The following is a 13,662-nucleotide window of genomic DNA, read 5'->3' on the forward strand; positions in this document are numbered from 1 at the left end:
ACTGTGTTAATATTAGATCACGGATTTATAATATCTTCACCTCCCTGTTCACATCTCCAGATAAAGTTAAATTTAATTTACAGTATGAAATAGAATCCCCCCCCCACCCCTCTCCGTGTCTGTGAGATCTCACATCCACTGAGGCAAAAATCTATTTCACTTACAGTATTTTTAATCTTATATGCTAGTGACATCATCTTGCATTGGTGCTGAGCGATGATGTCATTCAGGGGCGTAACTAGATATTCATAGGCCACACAGCAAAAGTTTGTAAGGGTCCCCTATTTAGCAACTGATGGTGATAAAATGTATGTAATACATATAACTTGGACAGTAAAGATGGGCCCAATTCAGCTCTGGGCCCCGTAACAGCTGCACCCAGGGTTGCCTACACTCACTGAATGGCCGGGAGGGTCCCGGAAATCGGGTCACCCTCCCGGCCCCCCTGGGTCATTTTGGCCCAGTCCCCCGCAGTGTAATGCCTGAAATACCGGAACTGCACGGTGGGAGGCGTGGCTAAAATGATGCAAGCACTCTAGCCACGCCCCCAAACAAGTCAGCCCATCCATAGCTCTGCCCCAGAACCGCCCCTTTTCCGGTCTGGCGATGGTCACACCCCCCTGCCTCACTGAGCTGGCTTCCCTCTCCCGGAGAGGGCAGCCAAAAAGTCAGCAAGTATGGCTGCACCCCTTGCACCTATGGTAGTTACGCCCTTATGTCTCCATAGCGACACACACCCAGTGCTTCCTCACAAATCACAACACCAGGGCAAAAGATACACAGTACATAGCAGGAAATAAAGCCTTAGGCATTATTAAAAACAAATAGATAATTATGTACAGTGCATAATACACAACAGCACTGTGCAAGCATTATCGGTTTTATGGAAATATTTTGATGTCACTGATCTACGTTGATGCAGATGACATCACTGGCTGGCTTCCCGGCCAGGATGCTGTCTCCAGGCATTCTCAATGTGCACATGGGTGATGCCAGATACACAATGCACTATCTAGCTATTTGTAATCCGGTTCTGTGGAGGCACCGGATCAAGGATTTCTGTACGTCGGAGTGCCGGATCTACCGTTTTTTATTATTTTATGCAATAACGAGTGACATTGACTCCCCAAATGAGTCTATTGTCACGCAGACAAGTCGCGGCAGTAGCAAAGCTAGCGCCATGTTTCTCACAGCTGATTGGTTTGTAATTTATCTCTGTACATGATGTCACACCAAGGGCCAGATGCACTAAGCTTCAAAAGTGATTAAATGGAGAGTGATAAACAACAGCCAATCAGCTCCTGCCTGACATTTTTCAAATACAGTCTTTGACATGGCAGGCAGGAGCTGATTGGCCGGGTGTTTATCACTCTCCATTTTATTACTTTTGAAGCTTAGTGCATCTGGCCCCATGGCTTAAGCTTTGCATAGGAACAAATTGTAAGGAAAATGTCTTACCGTTAGAGGGACAGGTGTTAACGTTACACGACCGGTTGATGGCTCGCTTCCCTGTGCAGTATCTACCGCTGTTTCTCGGGGCAGGGTCATTGCAGTGACGATATGCAAACTGAACTCCTCCTCCACATGTACGTGAACACTGTCCCCAGGGACCCCAGGATCCCCAATTACCATGACTGGTAATCTGCAATATACGGATGATGTCATTAGAATAAGAACAGGCAGAATCACCTTTGGAACATTTGGAAAATATATAATTGATAGAATCCTAGATTCAATGATAATGGGTCAGAAGAACAGACAAGCAAAGTTGTGGCAAAAATTCATATTTCTAATTCTATTTCTGCTGCCCGTCTGACCTCCGCGACGGCCTCACCTCCCGGAGGTGGGGAGCAGGGTCGCGTGCGCTATATCACATGTGAAAGTACCGCATGTGATGTATCGCATCCTGGGTGGCTCAGGGGGGTCCGATGGCCTATACACTGCTGCGAAATAAGACTTGGAGAGAGATAAAGTGGACGGAGATGACGTACCAACCAAACAGCTCTTAACTGTCATTTTTCAAACCCAACTTGTAACATGGTAGTTAGTAGCTATTTCTCTAACACTTTATCTCCGCCTGCATTATCTCTCTCCAAGGCTAGTACATAGGCCCCTTTGTTTGGAAAAAATTACAGTTGGGAACTGCTTAGCTGGTACTTTATCTTTCTCCATTTTATCACTCTCAAAGGCTTAGTACATCTGCATAAATAATAATCGTCTCTCTTCATGGCAGGAAGATCTCTGTAAACTTAAATAGAAGTGTTGTCATTGTGCGCATTATTAAGTGCTAGGGTGTGTGCTCCATCCGCTCTGCACACGTTCCTGTTCCACCTGCAGTACCACATGGTTTTATCCATTAAAGAAAGAAATGTGCTTGGCGATCCAATTCGAATTAGGCCCATATTAACGATTTGACTGCAAGTACAAACAACAGGGCTGTTAATGACCATTAACGTATCGTTAATGATATAAGCGTAGACACCAGATGCAAGGCAGTATCGTTAATAAAATCGTTATCGTGAATATCGATGATGATTATCCTACATTGTGTACACCTTGAGTTTACATTATGGTTGAGCTGCTGCTTCAGGCCTTCCCCTACTGGAAAAAAAAATCCATGTCCTGATGAAGTAGGGACTTTCTCTACGAAACGCATTAAGATTAATTTATTAATGTAAAACTATTGTGTTTCTTATGATGGTGACTCTATATTGGACCAATCATTTGATTTTAGGCATCACTCTGGGATTTGCATCCTTGGTGGATGGCTACGCTATTTTTGTGTTTGTTGGGCTTCTAACCTACCCTTGCTATTGGATCAAAAATTATCTTTCATTCATGTACGGGAGTTAGGTGCCGATTCGGGTTGGCTCGGTAAATTGCGAAGTTCGCAGGTTACAGAGCACCTGAGACTCCGCCTGACACCGTCCGAACGGTGCCTCCACTGCAGTAGAAATCCTTTGATGGTCGACGACTATCGATTGATTTCTCCTGGCTTTCGTGAATAAAATCAGTGGGAACTGACTTTTATTTGCGAGTGCCGGGAAGAAGAAGGGGAAGGCGGCTGACGTACTGTGACAACAGCCGCCCACCCCCGGCAGACATCGTCCCATCCGCATACCCTTAGGAACGCCCATCTTTTTCATGGCGTAGTTTTGGATACTAGCCATTATTTATTTAGAATTTGCCATTTTCCCTGAAATGATAACTGTAGGATAATAAGTGACATACATACCGAATAGTATTTCTTCTTGGTCTTATCAACACACTTGCCGTGCAGACATATCCTTCCCTTTCCACATGGCGTTCCCTCCACAGCTGGCAGCTTCTTTGTCAAACAAACCATCTGGCCCTGGCGAACCACCGCGCACCACAGCCTCGAACAGACATCCATTCCAGGACACACCGTATACGTGGGCCCAAAGGCAAGCTTGCACTGGCGGATGGCATCGTAACTCTGTCCCGGCAGCTCCTCGGGTCCCAAGATCGGATTCCTCGGTTGGTCTAGCAAACAGTTTCCTGAAAAATAGATTTAAAAAAAAAAAATGAGTTAGGGACATAGACTACGCCATATCTCATATTAGAGATAACTACCCATTAGTAGTGGTCCATGGCATACGGAATGTGTAGACCCATAATCAAACATAAAATAGAATGGGGTCTTGGGAATGGATAGACCATCATCAATGGGCCGTTTCGGATGAGATGGCCCAACAGGGCCCCATAACTGTGATATCCCATGCAATGGTCATACCTCCATTGAATGCTGAATTTATATCAGGCCTTATATAATCTGTTCTAAACACAGATTGTTTTTTGAAAGATATCCCAGGTCTTTACTGTGCTAAAGAATAATGGGTGAATTCAGGGGCGGAGTGGACCTCCGAATCAGCCCTGGCATTTGTGCAGTCGGGCGCGTGCACACGTCGGGCATGCGTGCACACACACGCAGGGTATGCTGTGTGCTGCTGATCCTGGCATGCACAACTCACAAGTGAGAGGCATGACCACGTGTTATGCACCCATGTCCCCTGGATACAATCGTTAAACAGAGAGAGCCACTGGACTCACCGCTCTCTCACCACTATCGCCGAACGGGAGGCAGTGCTGCCACTGACAGTTTTAAAAAATTGGCCCTGGATGGCCAGTCCGGCCCTGGGTGAATCACATTTCTGCCAACCAGCGGAAATTCTATACAAATTATAATAAAAAAAAATTTAATTTTTTTTAACATGTATTATTTTTGCAGCATGTAATTCCTAAAAAGATCCTAATAATGCACTTATAGATCTACTATAGAGCCCGATTAGTATAGCAAAATGACAACTTACGACGGTAGTCTGCGGGGAACCACCCAGCACAAGCCAAGGCTGCGCCACACACTGAGTCCCTCCCTGTGATGCTAAAGTGCCTGCACTTCGCTAGGAAGCCAAACACTCGCAAACTACCGGCTGCCCCCTAGCTGCAAAGGCAGGTACAGGCTAGCCATTTTTCAGGTCGCATTGACTGTGTGTGATGAGCCCCACAGGCAAATTAACGCACCCCTCCCCCGCATCCGGACTTCTGAGTGCGAGCACTGTGAGTGCTCGTACACAGCGGCTGCACATGTGCATAAAAACACTATGCACATGCGCAGTCGCAAACAATCGGTCCCCGTACCAACGCGCAGGGGACCGATTGATTAAGAATAACTCTTATAGTTCTTAAAAAAGTATAGATCTATGAAACAGGAAATGTAATGAACAGGAAATGGCTTTGCTTTTGGACCGTGCTGCACTTAAAATTCCAAGATTCAATAGTTGGATTTTATTGAGAACAAGAAATCAGTGTAAGATCTCAGCGCCAGCAGATTGAAATCAATAAGCAGACTTTAGTGTACTCCTATACAACAAGCATTATTAAACTCATGCTCAGGGAATGAGCCCGGTGCTAATGCCTTCCATATCCTTGGCTGCAGCAGAGTCTTTTAAGTGGGGCTTTCTTGACTGTCAGCAGTTTCGAGCTAAGAAAAAAGGTATAAACACAAGCGCCCCCGTGGAATCCAGCAAAGCACTGTTGACTCTCAAAGAATGCCGTTTGGCAACGGTCCACTGGGATTCAAACACTTGTGCCCTTGTGCCCGCCGCTGGCATTGTAAAACCAGACCCGACTTTCCAAACAAGTAGTTGGTATTATGGAAAAGAAGCAGTAAGATGTGAACCAGAACATTAAAACAGGCTGCTGGTGGAATATAAAAGGCCCCGTGTAAAAACAGAATTGTTGTAATTTCCAAAACAGAATCTCTGTGACCTCATCTAACCTCTGAATGTGTTTAAGAATTCAGAGTCCCTTCCAAAGGCTTTTATCACTTGGTATGTACTGTATGTTCACTGGAAAACATCTCTGCACTAGGGAAAACTATTACCCGACTCACTGGGAACAGTGACATGTCCCACGACTTCACTAAAATAACTGAAGTGCTTGAGGGGCAGATAAGCCCTGGTGAGTGATAATGTGGAGAGAGATAAAGCATGCGATACCTCGACAACTCTGCGTCGGAGGACGCCGGACTCCACAGTGGGTGCTGGATGACCTACCGACAGTCAGGATTCCGATTGGTCAGTAGACCAATGTCGGAATCCCGATTGTTAAAAGGCCAACTGTCGGAATCTCGACTTAAACGGGCTATTTCCCATCAAGGGAGTCCGAGACCACAGTCCGTTTTCAAGGTGCTTGTCTCACTGTTTGAGTACCGGCAGTCCGGAGTCCATCGTCAGTCTAAAGATCGTCGAATCCTGACTATCGGACCCCTATACCACACCCTCCCTAGAGGTAGGATCGCATATGATCCACCTTTTGCATATGATGTATCGTATGCAATGCCATTCACTGTCCCAGGATACGATATATCCATGTGGCATCTCCGGATCTGATTCGATGCGCACGGGACTGCGCATAGGATCGAATACAGAAGTAAATAACATACGATATGACAATTTTCACATGATTTATCGGCCCGATGGGTCAAAATCGTGTTCAAAAACGCGCCATAACATGTGTATGACAGTTAGGAGCTGATTGGGTGGTACTTTGAGATTTATGTACTTAGGACCAGATGTATCCATTTTCAAAAAGTGATAAAATGGAGAGTGATAAACAGACAGCCAAATCAGCACCTAACTGTCACGCTACAGGATGCATTTGAAAAAAATGGCAGTTAGGGGCTGGCTGGTACTTTATCTCCATCCACTTTATCTCTGCCCAAGTTTAGCTGCCATACGGGATGTCGACTGAATTCAGATGTTTTTTTTTTTTAAGGGGCAATCATTTAAAAGGCAAAACCATTCCTTATAAATGGTTGTTATTCATGAATAATGTTTTTTATCTTAAATTTAGACACATTTACATTGTTTTACCTTAGGCAGCTCATTTCCTAGCATCTACATATAAACCACTGCAAAGTAAGGACGGTTCGGTATAATTGCCTTCACCTTCTAGCAGCAGTGTGATGAGCAGTTTAGAGTTATCTGTTTAGAGTTAAATGCAAATCTATTTTATTCGACAAGCGAGGAATAATAACACAATACAATGATCTGCCTGTATTAAACATAAAGAGAAAAACAACAAAACAAAGGAAAGAAAGAAAGAACGACGTCAGTTTACTATAGAATGTGTCCTCAGATAAACTTGCAGCTGACGCTGAGCTGGAACTAAGCAATGTTTGACACGGAACTTCAGTCGTGTGCTGCCACGGTCCTTGTTTAATGTTATTCGTCCTGATAAAGAAATATGCTTTGTATTTTCTAGATCGCAATAATTAACTGTGCCAGGGAACTAATAAGACGCGATAAAAGAAAGACTTGTCTCATAAAATAATATTGAAGTAAATTGACTTTGTTCTCGCCATGAATAAAGGAGACGGGTTTATCAGACTTCAGACGTTTACAGCTAAACTACAAAGAATGCTCTAGACATTATAGATTTTACTAAGGGTCAGGGCCGGATTGTGACCCCATGGGGCCAACAAGTAACACAACGCATATTTCTCAAACCTTCACAATATTGTCTGGATTGGACAGTCACGATTTGTAGGATCTGCCCCTCTGGCTCGCGGGGAATATTTACCCAGGACCTGAGAGAGATTACAGGCTGCCGCCGCAGCACAGCCTCTCTCTACAGCTCAGCACACACTGCAAAAGGATAATTCTTACTATGCTCCATTGGACCAAGGGTCCGAATTTGACCCCATTTTCAATGGTGGTGGTCTGCACATGTGCATGCGTCAATATGCGCATGTGCAAACCCCATGTGCGAATGCCAAGCTCGCCAAGGCGTTCACGCTGTCAAGGGAGGTAAATGGGCGGGCAGGGGGCGTCCTGCTAAAAATTCCGGGTGTTTCCCTGGGAGAGCAGATGTGTCGATGTCTGCATGCGGCAGGTGGCTAACATCACATGACGTCAGCGCTCGCCCTAATTAGGCGGATAGCGGACATCTGAAAAGTAAGTATGGACCCCATGCCTCTACAATATAAGGGACATGAAGCAAACCAAAAAATAAGGCCAAACCTCCAAAAAATGCAGGCACAGGCATTCGGCCTAGTAAACTGGGCCCATAATTACCACTGGTACATCTGTGGTATAAAAGACCCGTTAAGAGTAGAGCGTAAATGAAGCAGCCCATCGCTCATCGCCAGCCACCAGCTTGTCTACCAGGAACATTGGGTCTTATTCTAGTTCACTCTTTCCGACAAAATCCTTCTTAGATGGACAAAACCATGTGCACTGCAGGAGGGCAGATGTAACATGTGCAGAGAGAATTAGATTTGGGTGAGTTATTTTATCTCTGTGAAGGGTAAATACTGGCTGCTTTATTTTTACACTGCAATATAGATCTCACTTTGAAGTAAAACCCCACCCAAATCTAATTTTCTCTGCACAAGTTACATCTGCCCCACCTGCAGTGCACATGGTTTTGTCCATCTAAGAAGGATTTTGTTAGAAAGAGTGAACTAGAATAAGGCCCATTATTCTGTAGGACGACACAGCAGGATTTGGGGATTTTGTTACCTAAATGTTCAGTATTTGGTGCCTGTGCTGTCCGTGCCTTGTACTCAATCCCTGTAACCTCCCATGGAAATCAGCAAATGCTGCAGCTGCCCGCTCATCGTACTTCCCTCTATTTGGAAGGAAAGAGTTCCGTGTTCTTAATAAATTCACACGCAGGCTATTTCCCCTCTAGCAGCGCTTCATTCCCTTATTGTTAATCTCCACATTTCTGCATAACGTGTAAGCTAATCACTCCCGTACAGCAGCACTCACACCCAGCATTAATCCAGGGGTTACCAGTCTCAAGTCTGAATGAAACTTTCGGAGAAACTCTTTGTTTTGACAAGCTGTTGGGTGTTTATCGACATTCGTATTACATGTCTGCTCTGTCACCTCTAATCCAACATGTATGAGCCTATGTCTACCCATTCTTATTTGTTTACAGAGGTTGGGTTATTTAGGTGATACAGTATATAAGTAGGCACTTATCTGTGCTACACCTCCCTGTTACTAGTACCAGTAAAGAGTGGAGGCGGTAGGAGGAGCTGCACAGGCAGCACCAGAACTGTTAGGCCTCATAGGAGTGCCCTCGTTCATATTAAGTCACATTGGGCCTTATTTTGGTTCATTCTTTCTGACAAAATCCTTCTTAGATGGGCAAAACCATGTGCACTGCAGGTGGGGCAGGTGTTACTTGTGCAGAGAGAATTAGATTTGGGTGGGGTTTTACTTCAAAGTGAGATCTATATTGCAGTGTAAAAATAAAGCAGTCAGTATTTTCCCTGCACAGAAACAAAATTACTCACCCAAATCTAATTCTCTCTGCACATGTTACATCTGCCCCCCCTGCAGTGCACATGGTTTTGTCCATCTAAGAAGGATTTTGTCAGAAAGAATGAACCAAAATAAGGCCCATTGTAGGGATGCCAGTACACATTATGCAACACAGTATCCCTTGTTCACATTATGTCATACAGTGTATCTAGCACTCCCTGCACCTATGGTAGCTACACCCCTGTATAATAACACATGTAACTGTGACATGGAAGGTGGCCCCTCTCAGCTCTGGGCCCCATAGCAGCTGCACCCCCTGCACCTATGGTAGCTACACCCCTGTATATAACACATGTAACTGTGACAGGGAAGGTGGCCCCTCTCAGCTCTGGGCCCCATAGCAGCTGCACTCCCTGCACCTATGGTAGCTACACCCTGTATATAACACATGTAACTGTGACAGGGAAGGAGGCCCATCTCAGCTCTGGGCCCCATAGCAGCTGCACCCCCTGCACCTATGGTATCTACACCCCTGTATATAAACACATGTAACTGTGACAGGGAAGGTGGCCCCTCTCAGCTCTGGGCCCCACAGCAGCTGCACTCCCTGCACCTATGGTAGCTACACCCCTGTATATAACACACATAACAGTGACAGGGAAGGAGGCCCATCTCAGCTCTGGGCCCCATAGCAGCTGCACCCCCTGCACCTATGGTATCTACACCCCTGTATATAACACATGTAACTGTGACAGGGAAGGTGGCCCTCTCAGCTCTGGGCTCCATAGCAGCTGCACCCTCTGCACCTATGGTAGCTACACCCCTGTACATAACACATGTAACTGTGACAGGGAAGGTGGCCCCTCTCAGCTCTGGGCCCCATAGCAGCTGCACTCCCTGCACCTATGGTAGCTACACCCCTGTATATAACACATGTAACTGTGACAGGGAAGGTGGCCCCTCTCAGCTCTGGGCCCCATAGCAGCTGCACCCCCTGCACCTATGGTAGTTACACCCCTGTGTATAACACATGTAACTGTGACAGGGAAGGTGGCCCCTCTCAGCTCTGGGCCCCATAGCAGCTGCACTCCCTGCACCTATAGTAGCTACACCCCTGTATATAACACATAACTGTGACAGGGAAGGTGGCCCTTCTCAGCTCTGGGCCTCACAGCAGTTGCACTCCCTGCACCTATGGTAGCTACACCCCTGTATATAACACATGTAACTGTGACAGGGAAGGTGGCCCCTCTCAGCACTGGGCCCCATAGCAGCTGCACCCCCTGCACCTATGGTAGCTCTCCCCAGTTTTGCTACCATATTAGATTCACTAATTTAAGGTGCATCTCCTGGGGAAATTGGTGGCACCAGTAGTCATTGTGGCTATCCAACGATAGGATTTATTAAGAAAACTTTGGTTCTAGTTTGCAAACAGACCTCTGGATACGATGTGCGTGCAAGCACCGATCAATACAATACATTCTATAGGACTTTGCATGACAATGACTTTGAATCATCGGAGTGGGAGAGAACAAAGACTCTGCAAACCTGAAAACACAGAACCATAGCATCATAGAATCAGGGGACTGATTCAGCCCTGTTCACTAGGCTGTATATACTCACAGTCCAGCCAACAGGTCAGCGCCACCCGCGCTGCCCGCATTTCCTCACAAGCATGTACGAGAACACATTCCCTCGCATTCGGCTGAAGGAGATAGAAATCATTCGATTGTGGCTGACCATCAAATGATTTTTCTACTCTTCAGAAATAACAGTCAGTGTGAACTGACGTTTTTTGCCACCGCTGATTGCCGGAAAGGGGGCGGGATCTGGGGTCATGTGACATCAGCCACCCGCCCCGAGTAGGAAACTCCATGGCTGCTTTCTCAGGAGAAAGCTCAGCATTTTTATGGGGGTGGTCATAAAATGCTGGGCGTTCCCCTGATTGAGCCACCCATCTGCCCCACCTGCCCCCTTGCCGTAGGCGTTCCCTCCTGGGGTCAGGGCAGCCGAAAGGGGGGGGGGGGGAGTGGGTACTAATTACCCGCAGGGGCCCTGGTCCTACCCCTCCCTTCCCCCTCCGTCCCTCCCGGGTAGCAACAGCAGCACACACTTCTACAGTATGTGCTGTGCTGACAGCAGTCTCAGCATGAGTTTCTGTCAGCACAGCACATGCTGTCAGCACAGCACATGCTGTAGGTGTGTGCTGCTGCTGAGATTACAGTTTTTAGAGTTTTCTTTCACCCCCCTCTAAACATTTTGGGGGCATGCCCACACCCCCCACACTTAGGCCACACCCCCAAAATTTTACCGGGGCCCGACATTCCTCTCAGCTGCCCTGCCTGAGGTTTGCACATGCTCAGAATTGTGCCTGCACACCCCCCCCCCCCCCCACCACCATCGGACTTGCCGCCTAGTTCGGCCCGCTACAAGCAGGTCTGAATGGGCCCATGGGTACATTATATTAAATAGCATACTGGATAACTGTACAGTATAGTACAGAACTGTGCATTACTCAGCTCAGCTATAAGCACATTTTCATGACTTGCCATCTGTGGGTTTGTGGTTACAGCGGTATTTAGAGTATTAACATTACTGCATATTCTTGCCATGAAACCTAGCACCCCATTACCCACAAGCATCCTGGTGATATCAAACGATAGATAAAAATCAAAACATCAGACACGGCAAAGACACATAACATATGGCCATTTTGCAGCTGCCCCTTTGACCTGAGCCGCGGTACGCTTGCGACTATATTTCTGGATTTACTACAGTGGGGGCATATGCAAAGTTCTAATATTATACACACAAGTTTGCCGGCCTCTTGGAAAGCTAAAGCTAGAAATATTATATCCATTAGTAAAGGGAGATACGGAATAAGGAAACGCTCTAAGAAGGCAGGAGGGATGGCGCGCACAGTTGTAAAAACACAGCTGCGATGATGAAATGCATAGAGAATAAGCAGTAACATCCCAATATAACATACGGACAAGATTCGCAGAACAAGACGAGTCTTGGATCTGGTCCAGAATAAAAATGGAATTAAACTGGAATGGATCCATGTTTACAAAGGGCAATAATTAATGTCATATACATCTATACTCTGCTGATGCAGTGCCTCATACCGTTTATTTTGCACACTGTCCACAATTATAAGCATATTTATAGTAGAAAATACAATTTTTTGTGATCAATGCTTATCTGCGTATTTCCCATAGGACTGTGGACAGATCAGTGCACTTGCAGTAGGAAGTAATGACCACTAGGGGGTATTGATGTGCACTAGACTGTCCAGGTGCTAGTTCATAAACACTGTAATGCTGCAGCTTATACCAGGCAACTTACATTACATTAAGTCATTCCCAATCATGATTCAGTTGCAGTTGTATGTGTGCATGGGAGATATTGTGATTACTGCGGTCAGAAGAGGAGCACTGAAATGAATCTCAATTTTAAATGTGACACTCACTAGTGCAACTGTCATAAGTGTAATAAATATGGGTCTGATACCACTCAGAAGTAAACCGCTCCTTATAAACTAAAGTACAAACTATGAACCACTTGGCTACAGTTTCCTAGCTTATGGTTTCCATTGCTACTTGTTTAGGAATTAACTGGTATTAATGCCCCTGAATTTGGATGAACCGAACGTCCGTGTTAAGTAGACAATTTACCAAGCTGAGTCGGCCAATAGATTTATCTGCTGTGAGTATAGGACTGTGGTCTACTATGCTTCCTTGAAATAATTGAAATCAATCTCCCACAAACCTCAATGGACCTATAATTATAATGCTATAAACATATTACAATTGCGGACACTGCATCCTGATGTTTCTTTTGAATGACTTCACTGTACTATTGTTGTTATGTAATGGTATGCCACTTTTAGTGGTCCATTCAATTAGCGGCAATGATCAATGTTTTCTCCAGCAACCGGAGTCTATTTTTCTTGACGGTAATATATTTTTTTAATTTGCTTTGTTTTGTTAGTCTACTATTTATGTCAACAATTCTGCAGATTCTCCAGTGGCAACTATGGCGACCACAGTTGCCTGACACATAACATTATGAGCAGAGAGGCTTAGGAATGAATCTGATTCCAGCGTGAAACGCCCTTTCTCCTCTATCATGCCATGCTGAGCCTAGATCTATGTCTGTCAATCATAAATGTTTTCCTTCCTGAAAGATTTTAAAAGGTGATAATGATTGTAGGAGGATGGCTTGCAAAACTAATGCTTCAAATGTAATAAACTTTCTGTTGAAATAATAAACATCATTACAGAATGCGGGATTGCCGCTTTAAAGAATCTAAAAAAAAAAACAAATCAATGTTTCTAAGTCTGGTTCATTCTTTTGCTAATGTATATTGAAACAATTACTACAGTAGAAAGGATAATGGCTTTCACACTGGTTTTTTTCACCAAGATAAGAAAAATTCATCCATATTCTGTATGAAAACCATTCAGTCATAACTTCATAATTACATAACTGAGCTATTTTTCTTTTAATTGACAGGATAATGTTCATTGTAATGTCTTTTTCAGATTACACTTTCGTACTTTCGAACAAACATCTGATACAGTCATGTGACAAAATGCGCTCAGTTGATAAACCGCACTTCTGTTTTTGTTTTTTTTTATTATTATTTACTAAAGAAAAGGAGTTCAAGTATCTTTGGTACTTGCTAATAAAGGGACCATTGTTCCCATGGGTGGTCTCTATGATCTGATTGTTCACCTGTACACTCACATGTGAATGGTTGTGTGACTGTACACATGCATTCGCATGCATATGCGGCAATATGTTTGCCGCAGGGGATGGAAAGGGTGGGGTAGCCGTTTGAAAGCCCGGTGGGTGGCGT

The 13,662-nt window shown here is 45.1% G+C and overlaps 1 protein-coding gene across 1 annotated transcript in view; it reads right to left on the minus strand.

The window, feature by feature from the left end:
* The window catches only part of ADAMTS5 (ADAM metallopeptidase with thrombospondin type 1 motif 5), a 77,300-nt gene that overhangs the window by 21,738 nt on the left and 41,900 nt on the right, over positions 1-13,662 (minus strand). Inside the window, exons 4-5 of the mRNA XM_083171859.1 lie at positions 3,236-3,519; positions 1,459-1,642 (exon numbers count right to left, since the gene is read on the minus strand). Of these exons, the coding sequence (XP_083027985.1) occupies positions 1,459-1,642; positions 3,236-3,519 (468 nt within the window). The remainder of the gene's footprint in view (positions 1-1,458; positions 1,643-3,235; positions 3,520-13,662) is intronic.

The sequence above is a fragment of the Crinia signifera genome, chromosome 2 (genome assembly GCF_055691185.1).
Source record: "Crinia signifera chromosome 2, ASM5569118v1, whole genome shotgun sequence".
Taxonomy (NCBI): Eukaryota; Metazoa; Chordata; class Amphibia; order Anura; family Myobatrachidae; genus Crinia; species Crinia signifera.